The sequence below is a fragment of the Drosophila gunungcola genome, assembly GCF_025200985.1.
Source record: "Drosophila gunungcola strain Sukarami chromosome 2R unlocalized genomic scaffold, Dgunungcola_SK_2 000006F, whole genome shotgun sequence".
In the NCBI taxonomy this organism is placed as follows: domain Eukaryota; kingdom Metazoa; phylum Arthropoda; class Insecta; order Diptera; family Drosophilidae; genus Drosophila; species Drosophila gunungcola.
In genome coordinates this window covers 703,366-714,601 of record NW_026453168.1, presented here as the reverse complement: position 1 = coordinate 714,601, position 11,236 = coordinate 703,366, and the positions used below count along the sequence as shown (strand labels likewise).

At 38.0% G+C, this 11,236-nt stretch overlaps 1 protein-coding gene across 1 annotated transcript; it reads right to left on the bottom strand.

Moving 5' to 3' along the window:
- Positions 1–572: 572 nt before the first annotated feature.
- Positions 573–1,084, bottom strand: LOC128254677 (gram-negative bacteria-binding protein 3). Its single transcript, XM_052983893.1, has one exon. The coding sequence runs from the start codon at positions 1,047–1,049 to the stop codon at positions 591–593; it is 459 nt and encodes a 152-aa protein (XP_052839853.1). The 5' UTR covers positions 1,050–1,084; the 3' UTR covers positions 573–590.
- Between the last annotated feature and the right edge of the window lie 10,152 nt (positions 1,085–11,236).

The window sequence follows — 11,236 nt, the reverse complement described above, 5'->3', positions numbered from 1 at the left end:
TATATATAGACATATTACCATGTTTTTGGAAGTAGTAAACGATTAGAGTTTTTTTTTTCTGATTAAGTGGAGGTAATAATATATTTGTAATTTTAGAATAAATTTACTAAGATTAGACTCTCTATCTTAAGGTCTCATTTGACTTTTATAACTTAGCATAGGGAATAGTTAATTAAATCGGAAAAATCTAACACAATAATGGGTACAGTATTAAGTAAATATATTTTGTTATCTACATCAGCAGGGTTTTTTTTTTTTGCATGTAGTATATGATAATGATAATGCATTTTTTTTCGAATGATGGGACAATTAATAGGCGAAATATTTATTGCTGCATTGCTTTTGAATATGTATGCCTTTAAATCGGATTGTCGGTTTTATACTATGCGTGTTTGTTTATTGATCCGTTAATTTATTTTATAACAGCAAGGGTATATAGGGTTCGGCTTGCGGAAGTATGCTTACTTTTTGTTTGGAAATATACTAGTACAAACCTGAATGAAGAGCTCAAGCTGTCTTCAGATGTCTTTTGTTTTGGCTATTAACAAAGCTTAGTAATAAAAGAGAACAAACGTGTGTTAACGCTTTATTTATTGAACATATATATTGAACGTGTTGTGGCCGTTGGCAACGATCGGCTGGCGACCACCATTGGAGCCGTTCACATCGATTCTCTGGGAATCCCCTTGGCCGACCACATGAACCTGGTTGTAGTTGTGGTAGTCGATGCCATTAAACCGCGCCGTCGTCCAGTAGTGCAGAACATCTCCCGGCTGTAGTCGCTGGTTCCGATTGCGATATGTCCAGCGTCCGTTTCGGGAACTCACGACATCGGCCGCCCAGGTCTGATCGCTCAGATCGTCCATCTCCTCGTTGACCTTGCCGTGAAAGGCGAACAGCGAGATGCCCGGCTCGTCGGGAATGGAGACCTCGAATCCCTTCGGCGAATTGACCTTCACGGTGGCCTTGGGCACATCGTAGGACAGACTCCCACCCACGGAAATGGCGACTAGGAGCAGATAGACTGGCAGCTTTGAGGTGTGCGACATCGTGGAGGAGAATGGATTCTGTCGAAAGCCGAGACACGGCTTTTGTAGCCCGCCATCTGAAGCTTATCGTCTGGATGCTTCTTGTTTGTTTTTTTGTCCGCGGTAAGCTGTAAATTTCCCGCCGGTTCATCCCCCCGCAGCACGGAAATTCCGCCGAGTGCCTAAAAGTAAACAATACAAATAATTGAATCGAAATTTTTCAAAAAAAATAGAGCTGGCAAATAAAGATGAGCTTTAAGCTATAGCCTAAATGTGTGTGAATTGCTCTAAGACGATGACTGCTAAAGAAGATCGGACTTGGCTCCACCAAGGAAAAAAAATAATTAAAATGTCAATTAGAAATTTACATTTCCTATGTATTTTTGGGTACAAATTTATAGAATCATAAAATGTATATTATTAACCTATAGATAGTTTGGATCCGCTGTTCCGGTTTACATGTTTTATTATGTTTTAAGTTGATTAGGCAATACAAACTTAAAATTAAAATCGTTAAAAATGTTATTGTTTTGTAGAAAGAATTTAAAGAAAAGAACTAAATATTTTTGCATATAGAACAGCACCCAAAAAACCAACTTAAAGTTTAGTTATAATAAGTGTGTCTTAAAAATAAACTGCAGACAGTATTAAAGTGAACCATAGTATAATTTCAATACTGAATATTAAAGCCCCTATACTTTTTTAATTAATTTCTATACCCAACAGTACATAACTGAATTCTAAGGATTTTTTTAAACCAGAAAAGCGTTTATTAAATTATTTTCTGGTTTTAATTTAACACTACCAAAAAGTTTAAAAAATTCATGTAGCAATAGTTTAGCTTTTAAAACAATTTTTTTTTATGAGGTTACTTATAGGTTTTCAGTTTTGAGACAATTCCCGCTGCCACTCCCTCTAGACCCAGTGTACAAAACATTCCTATTCCTCCGCAGACCGTGAATTCGACCACGTGCCCCAAAATATGCAATACAAATATTTGCATAGCAATATTTCTCAAGAAAGGGAGCGGGTTGATACAGAAGAGCTTTAAGATATAACCGCACCACATGAGTGCGGTTTGCTTTGGGACAACGACTCCTTTGTATCATAGGAGACTGTATATTGTTCATGTACATAAATATATGCAGATGATCCGCCCGCCTTGTTGGCCACACAGCAATCCTGCGGCATTGTTGCCAGTGCTGTTTTACTTTTCGCTGCAAGTATGTAAGTGTAAGTACTTGCCACTCACCTAAACACAGGCCCGGCATCCTTCGTCGGCATTCGCGTCGCAGACAAAGCGAAAGGGGGTGGTGGTCCTTCAAGTGCCAGATACTTAGACAGTCAATTGCTGTCAGTGGCCCAAAGTCAGGGTGCAATGTTAACTATGCTGCCACTGAGCAGGCGGTTAAGGCTAGAAACATACTCGAACCACTCAACGCGCAGAAACTGACTGCTTACAATGTTAGACGAAGTTCGTTAACTTGTTTTATGTCATTATCGTATTAGTTATACTATATACTTAAAGTTGTCACAGTAACTTCTTGGGTTGGCTTTAAAGTCACCTGTCTGTGTCAGTTATTTAATTGAGTCTGAGGGGTCGAAAGGTAATTTTCTTACAGGAAGAAACTTTAAATTAATATGAAATGGGGAGTTTCTTTGGTTTGCTTTAATTTGCTTAAAAGGCAAACCAAAATTGTTTTTTTTTTTAAGTGCTGGACAAAAGAAGTTATCACTTTAAAAAAAAAAACGATTTTTTTTTGAGTATTTTTTTAGGTCAAAAAATAGATATGAATATGAAGTTTTTAATATAATATCATAAGCATTCGGTCAAAACAAAAATTATTATTTTGTGAGCGAATACATAAAACTTAAAAATTAATTTTAAATTGTGAATCTTTTGTTGTCCACCAAATTAATATTTTATATTTTTTCGGTCCCTGTTTTTAAATATACGAAGATCAGGTCATTGTAATATTATACCAAACAAGTGCATCATTTTGTTTGATTGCCTAATCAGTTTGCTATATAACTTCTTACTTAAAATGTGTAGTTCCCAAGTGGGCTGCAAACCCTGCATCGTTGTTATCAGGCCTCGGATTTTCTTCTGCTCGTGTATCCCGGGAGCGCACTTAAAGCGGCTTATGGACCCTGGACCCGGCCTAACCAGATGGTAGTTAATTCTTAATTGTCCGGCTATTTGTCAAACAAAATGATTCAGCTCACCGACCCGGACGCCCAGCTCTCGCCGGACTGACAATTGTCCCAGAAACAACATTAAAACACACAAAAGCGCCATATCAACTTCTGCACACCCCCCCAAAAAAAAGAAGCGAAATGGAGATGGGGTTAGGCATGGGGTTGGTGGTGGGACTGGGGAAAACAAGCAAAGTCAAACCACAGCAAACCGAAACTAAATAGCCGAACATTTATACAAGCAATCTATCCGGAGCTGGACGCTCAATCTATTCATTCAGTCATTCGGGCGTCCACTCACTCGGTCATTCGTTCACTCGTTCATTCATTCATTCGTTCAGCTGTCCATCGCAATGCGGGTCGCGATGCCGGGGTCATCTATCCTCCAAATGTTTGCTGATGTTGCGCCCAAGCGGCTGGCGCTGATTTATAAGCTGCATGCCGCTGACCACTTGATTGCGTATCTGTGTCCCGCTTCCACTCGCTGCTGGCCATGTGTGTGTGTAATTTATTTACGTTAACACGCGCTGGCCCAAACCATGGCCCAAACCATGGCAAACACCCGAAAAAGCCGGTGGAGGATGAAGAGCAATTTTCATTTATTTTAAATGGCATAGAAAATTGCAAACTGACATTTTTCTGGCCCAAGTGCTCAGCTTCGGTTTTGGCCCTATTCCATCTTTACCATCGGTTCCCAATGGCTTTGTGCACACAGCCGGAAATTTGGGTAGTTGTGTAGTTCGGTAGTTTGGTAGTTCGGTAGATGGTAGTTGGAGTGGCATTAGATGCCGGGCCAGGTCCCAGACTGATTACCATGAAATTACATTGTTTCGCACTTAAAACATACCGGCCAGTGTAAATGTGGGCCAATAGCACTCTCCATTTGTCCCCACACCAGTTTCGGCTTAATTAAGTGGCCTGTTTTTATCTGTGGCAAACGTTTCTTTGCCTCTCACTCAGTCCACCCTCAAAGAGCATTGAATTTAATTGCTTGCATTTATTGTTAATTGATTTTATTTTTAGCAGTTTAGCATGGAGTGGTTTTTTTCGGGCAGTCGGGTGCTTTGCTATTTGTTCGGGCGTGATTTAATTTGTTTGATATTTGCCTAAATTGAATGAAAATTGATTTGGAACTTAATCAACTTTTTTTGAAATCGTCAATGACGCATGTCAGAAGCCACAGCAACTGCGAAAAAAGGATTATCGCTGCAGGAATCCCAAACAGTCATTAAGCATAATTCAATCAGCGGGTTGATACAACATTTTTGTGAATAATTTGGTGAACATTGCTGAGCACATGTAACTCTTTTTGTAATGGATCAACTTGTCGCAAAGGCAATATTAAATATTCGTAAAAACCAATAAGCCCGTTACACAATATACACACGAATATTCATTTGAATTGAAAAAATATTCCATAGTTGTTTATTTTAGAAGGCGGCAATTAATATTTATGGTCTGACGTTTGCTACTGAAACTAAAATTTTGTACCAAAGCTTACCAGATATCAAGGGGTGTGTATAGGACTTACGATTTAATAGCGGCTTATGAAAAAGGCACCCATCAAATATTTGGTTTCAAATCCTTTCGTGTTATAAACATTTTTTAAAAATATATTTTACATTTAAGACACCTTACCTTCTCCGCAGGCAAATCAAAGTTCTGGCTTAATAAAAAGTGTTCAGATTGTAAAATAAAATAATAAAATACTGACCCATTTGTTTTGTTAAACAGTGAGCTTTGTAAAACTTTTTGTGTAACAGTTAAAACGAACATTTCTGCTTAGTTTCTAACTGGATTTGAAAAAGGTCGAGCCGTTTTTAATAAAGCTAATGTACTTCCCACCAGTATTTGGTGTTTCAAAGTCGGCACTTTTGGACATCAATGGACTTGCATAGTTACTAAACAGAAAATATAAGGGATTTCGTTTTGGAAATGTATATTTCAGCAATTGTCATTACTTATATTGGCTTTAAGGGAAGTCAAAGAAATAACTTTAGAATTCTGTGGTTGTATCGATAGATGTCCTATGCTATCCTTATTGGTCGCTATCGACTCCGTCTTTGCTTATCCATCTCAATTTCCCCATAATCAATTTTACTGAGCTCCTGCAAAAGCAAACACCTTGGCACTTCTCCGCTCACGCACACCCATATTCGTGTACACTGTTCCTAGAATATTTGTTATCTGGAGAGTAAGCAATAAGCCAAGCCAAGATCTATCCAAGCATACACCTGTCATGGCTCACACTCGCTCCCCATACGACTTGCACTTCCATGCTCCCATTTTGCCAACCACAACCACTTCGCATGTAGCTTCTGCTTTACACATAAGTTCAGTTGCTCAAACATGGGGACAGTTTTCCCTCGACCCTCGCTTCTTTTCCAACGCCACCCAAGGCTCCTTGTGCCATTGCGCACATATTTAAAGAGCAAACGTTTATCTAAGTTGTACCGTTGCGGTTTCCGTTGACATTCAAATGCGGAAGCACCTGTCGCCCAGTCAAGGGGAACCCGGTGACTACGACTACGACGCGAAGATGTTCCACTCAGGACAGCCAGGATGGGGAGTTGCGATGGGCGTGGTGGGGCTGGCATCCACTTCCGATTTCACACGCATACGAACAGGCGCATGAGCACTTGATGTTGCGAGGGTGGGTTGTGTGGTAACTCCTTAAATTATTGTAAGTTCTATTTAAAGATCAAACGCTTTAGTCTACTTATGAATTCCTTCAAGGCCTCTTTACACATTCTGTTTGCTCAGTTTTCAATTTTTCTGATTTTTCAGATTTGAGATTTTTGACAATCAGACCTGATCTAAAATGGTAAAGTTTTAAATAAGAAATCAGAATGTGCAGAGAGTCCTTAAAGGGGTCTTTTTTAAACTATGATTTTCAATGTATGAAAAATAGTTTTGCTTAAAATTGTAAGTGTGTTTTATTAATATACAAATTATACAAAATTTGTTATAATGGCTGCTTTTGCGACCTTTTATTTAAAATTTAATTGGAGTTCGAGCAAGAGGTCATTATTTATAACACAACAATTTCTTATGAAAAAAAACCATTTGTTTCATATAGATATTTATCGAAAAATCAATATAAGTCATTGTAGTGAAAATAATCAATAAATAAAAAAAATCAATATGACTCATAGCAGTGATAATTAAAATACAAATGTAGTCGACTGTATAGTCTTTTAGATTTTTCAATTTTGCACTTGTTATAGTTACAAGGGTAACACCCTACTATATATTGCTTTTAGAAATTTTACATGTTTGTTAAGGTAACAAGGGAAAACTGTCTTTTGTTGATGAAGCACTATTACTATTTACTTGTATATGTTATGTAAATTTAGCATTAAAGCAATTCATAGAACTGAAAATGAAAGGTAAATGGTAAATGGCTCACTGGCATATCAATTCCAAAGCAAAAGTAACTACCCCCAATGTTCCCCAATATTCAAACTCCCCGCCGAGCAAATTTGACTGGAAACGTTGCCGGATACACACTCTGCTGGGCATACACGACAAGTTTCTCCAGATCCCGTCGGCGTACCTGGCTGCAATTCCTCGAGGACTTTGCCACTTTGTAGTTGCTTTTGAATTCTCAAGTGTCTGCGTCGACGACGTCGTCAACTTTAAATGGTTTCGCTTACACCTCCAGCATGCCATTGAACAAATTAATTACTCGACAACTTTACAAGCGTTCCAATGGCAGTGGCGTCACCACCGCAAGTAGTGGAATTCCTCGCACACCCCGCAGAATCGTGGTTACCTTCTGCTCAAGCGGCTGCTCATTAGAGTGCTGCATATTGTCGGAGAGTCGCCATTATCATCGCCATCGTCATTATCGTCATCATCATCGTCACCATCATCATCATCATCATAGTCGTCATCGCACATCCTGGACCTGCAAAAATGGGTGCACACGCATTTTCGATTGCTGAGCTCATTAATAATGGGCTCTAATGCGATCCTGGCCATGTATTTGTGCGCAATGTGAGTTATGCTCCACGCCGGCCATTGGCCAACAAAGCAGCCCAAATGGGCATTATTATAGCGATGGCATGGCAGGAAAAGTCACGAAGTTTTACAAGTTATTATATAGCGAAAATAACATTTTATAGACAAAATAACGCTTGTTATTTTTCAATGTGATTTTTAGTCTGAATTTACTTTGTAAAGGTACAGTATATAGACCTTAATGGGAGTAACAATTTTTTTTTAAACTAACTAATATTTTAATTTGTAGGGAAGTACTTAACTTTCCTTACTGAAGTATTTTAAGTATAATTTTTAGAAAGGAATTATATATAAATATAATTTATACTAATATATATATATGTATATAATTTTCAGTATACAAGGAAAAGCCGTTATAATCTAAAGCATTCTTAGAATATGTGATTTGTTTATTTTTATATATGTAGTCCAAGGAGGAATATTTCTTTAAGAATTATGTGCTCGTGCTAGCAATAAGTCAAAGATGGGCTCCTCTTACAAAAGTTTTATGGTTTTTGTTTCCCATCTTTTAAAATTCTTTATACAAAAATAAATAAAGAGGTGTAACCAAATACTAAAGCCTTTTCAATTAAAATCTAAGAAATTTGTTGCCTTGGTAATTATTTTGATGGTTCACGTTGCCATCTCTGATATGATTACAATGCAGCTGGCTAAATGGCCATACATTCTGTTTCTTGGCCGCTGCTATTGCACTAGCCTCCTCCGATTTTGGTTGCGCTCCCGTTTGCATAGCCGGAAATTGGAAAAGTGTTGCTTTATGCGCAGCAACAAAGGGGATTTGGGGAGGAGGATTCTGTAGTAGGGCAGAAGCTTTTCGCACTCTCCGCCCAAACGTGGGCGTACTACGGAGTGCTGGGCATTGTTCTGGCCAAAATGGAAGAGCTTGGCCAGACTATGAATGCTATGGACTGCTTAGTCCAGTGTGTGTGGAGTACAGAGTCCTTTTTCGGGAGTTATCCTCGAGAGTTGCTAATGGGGGCTGTTGAGCATGCATGTTCTGGTTCTTGTTTATGTGGAGATCTTCCCTTTGCTAGGGAGCGGGCACTTTTCATCGGGATTGATTCATCCGGAAAGATAAATTTAACATTTTTGAGTAAACTCAATTTATCCAATCCAGTCGGTCGTGCTGCGGTTTACAAAATTGTTGCGCAAATTGCAGCATATTTGCCGAAAATTATTGTATCAATATCGAGAGCCCTAGCAGTTAACCATTAAAAGCATTTGGAATTATGGAGTTTCGCTGGCGCTTTTGTTGCCCATCGAATAAATTGGATTTTATTCCATTTTTTTTTCGAACTCGATGAAAATTAGTCAAATTTATATCTGCGGTAAAAGCCAGCTTTACACAAACGCGACTCTTCATTTTGTTATTTTACAAATACGTAATTTTGTTTAGCGTAATTGCGGCTGCAATTGAAACCGAACTCTTGATTGGAGAGCACAATGTACACACAAAACACACTCGCACTCGCACTCGCAATCGAACTCGCATATGGGCGTCTACACGCAGACATGGTTGCTGCCAATTTGATATTTACGTTTTAATGAAGGCTCTTTTTTGTTTGGCCAATCGCTGATAAGCTGGCCCATTGTAAGCGAATTCCATCGCTCGATTGCATTCAAAATGAGATTTTTGGTTTTCAATTGGAACCGCCACGGCATCAGATCCAAGTTAATGAGCAGTCAGCAGACACGCCCGTTCGTGTCCGTTTTCCAATAAAGCTCAAGAGTAAACAAGCTCGAAAGGCCCGCAGCCAAAGGGCCAAGTTAATAAAAGTTCACGACATGCAAAGGCGGCACATCGGAATATATTGCATGTAATGTGTGTTTTTTCGATTTATGAGAAAATCCAAAAAATTAGCTTAATAAGTTTTCTCTATTGAGTTTCTTGTGTAGTTCCTTTAATAAAAAGTGTGTAAAAGTCGGAAAATCGGAATTATAAAAAATCATAGTTCTATAACAAGATTAAAATACATATAAAGTTATAAAATTTGTTAATTTTCAAACCATTTGGTTGTAGGAAATAAAATAATTACGTTTTTAATACCGCTAAATGGAAAAAGAAAACATATTTAATGCTATTTTAGAATTTAATACTTTTTATGAAACTTTATTGCGGCTAGAGACAAGTTTTTGTTTGTATATATCCAGAAAATATGCAAACAAAACGTTTAATTTATTGTTGAATGCTCAAATTACGTTGATATTTTTACCACTTTAATTGCATCAAAAAGTATATAACAATTTCAAACCATTTTACCTAACCATAGTACAAAAAAATGTTATGATCTCTGTCATCAGCGATTTTATTTATTTTTAGAGATTGTTAATTTTCATTTATGCAATTCCTATTGCAACATGAAAAATAAAAGCAAAATAATGTCTGCCAATCATTTTAAAGGAAGATCCAGCTGCCAATTGTCATTTAGAGCTGGTGCAAGCCTTTCCTGGTTGGCCGCCATTTGACAGGGCAGTTAATTAAATTTCGGTTGCTCATGTTCGGATATACGGTTGTTGCACTTGGTCTTGGCCAATGCCGTTGTCTCTTAACTCTTTGAGGTTTTTCACTCGGCCATCCTGACTTCCCGCATGGATTTCCACCTTATCCCCGGTCTTTACTCTCGTTTGTCTCATTCCATTGCGGCTTTCCCGATCATTGGTAATTTACGCTTCACATGACCAGAGTCGGAAAATTCCTTCTTCCTTTTTTTTTTCACTTGCGGCTTTTCCGACGGTGTTTTTTCCCCGTTGGTGTTGTTGTTGTTGACTTTAAACTTGTGCCATAGGGGCTGGTGCGTGTTGGGAGCTAAGCTGCTTATCCTGCCTAGAGGAAATGCGGTTAGGACTCTTGCTCCTGGTCTTCTTGGTCTCTGACAGTGATTGGTGCCAGTGTCAGGGATTTATTTATCTTTTAAGAGCGTATTTATTGGCCCGCATTAAAGCTGAGCTGCCGGAAAACGGAAGGTGGGCTCGAAAAACAAGAATTTAAGACGGAAAACTCTCGTTTTGGCTGATTGGAGAACTGGGGTCAAGTGGCGGATTGATCACTGTTTTTGGACTCATCATACATCTTCACTTTTCATTTGTTCAACTCGATGTGTGTGAGCAATCCTGGTCATTTGACACTTTCACTTTGCGAGCCGTACAATTTATTTCACTTTTATCAGACATCAAGACATATTGATTTTTGTCTTCGCTGGGCGCCAAAGAATATTGCCAGAAAAAGACTATAATCTGCCTGAGCCTACTGTCCCACCCAGAAAAAAAAGGTTGGATTGGCCTTCTTATAAGGGTCATATGCCTATGTCTCTTGAACGTAATCAAAGTTGATTGATTACCCGAGTTCATCGTCCGGTTGGGCTGATGACATGCTCTGCAACTTTTTCTCCTTCACTTTCCCAACTCTACCCAAATCTCGTTAATTTTTAATCATCTTTTTTCAGGCGCAAATTAGTTTTGGCATTCTGTTCTAATGTGGGTGCCAAAATTTATTAATTAATTCCCCCAGCTCAGGTAAATCGGCTTAGTAGCCGACCAATTTCTAAGAATTCCCTTCGTCCCAAGTTTATTTTGCCTATTTTTTGTGTAAGCCGCTTTGTGTTTTTTAGAATTTGACCACTAGAAACCAATCTGTGGAAAACACAATTTAATGTAATCTGGAAAGTATTACAGTTTTCATATCTGAAATGGGAGGCGATTAAATAAAATAAGAGGGTGTTACTTTTGTTTATCTATGTGAAACACTTAATAATTTTAGGTGTATCCTTTCAGTTCAAGTATAGCGAATTTAATTCATTTTATTTGATGTCCATATTAACACGTTTAATTTTTAAAAACACTAAATTTTATATGCATATTTTCACAATCAGCTTAGATTTAAATATGTATATTTTTACAGTAAGCATAGATTTAAATTCTAAATGCTTAAAATGTGAAATGTAAGAAAAATCATATAAAATAAAAAAATCATAAAAATAGAAACTGGTATT

What these genes read in the sequence shown, in the direction of transcription:
- LOC128254677 (XM_052983893.1), bottom strand. Translation starts at nt 1,049, where the DNA reads ATGTCGCACACCTCAAAGCTGCCAGTCTATCTGCTCCTAGTCGCCATT.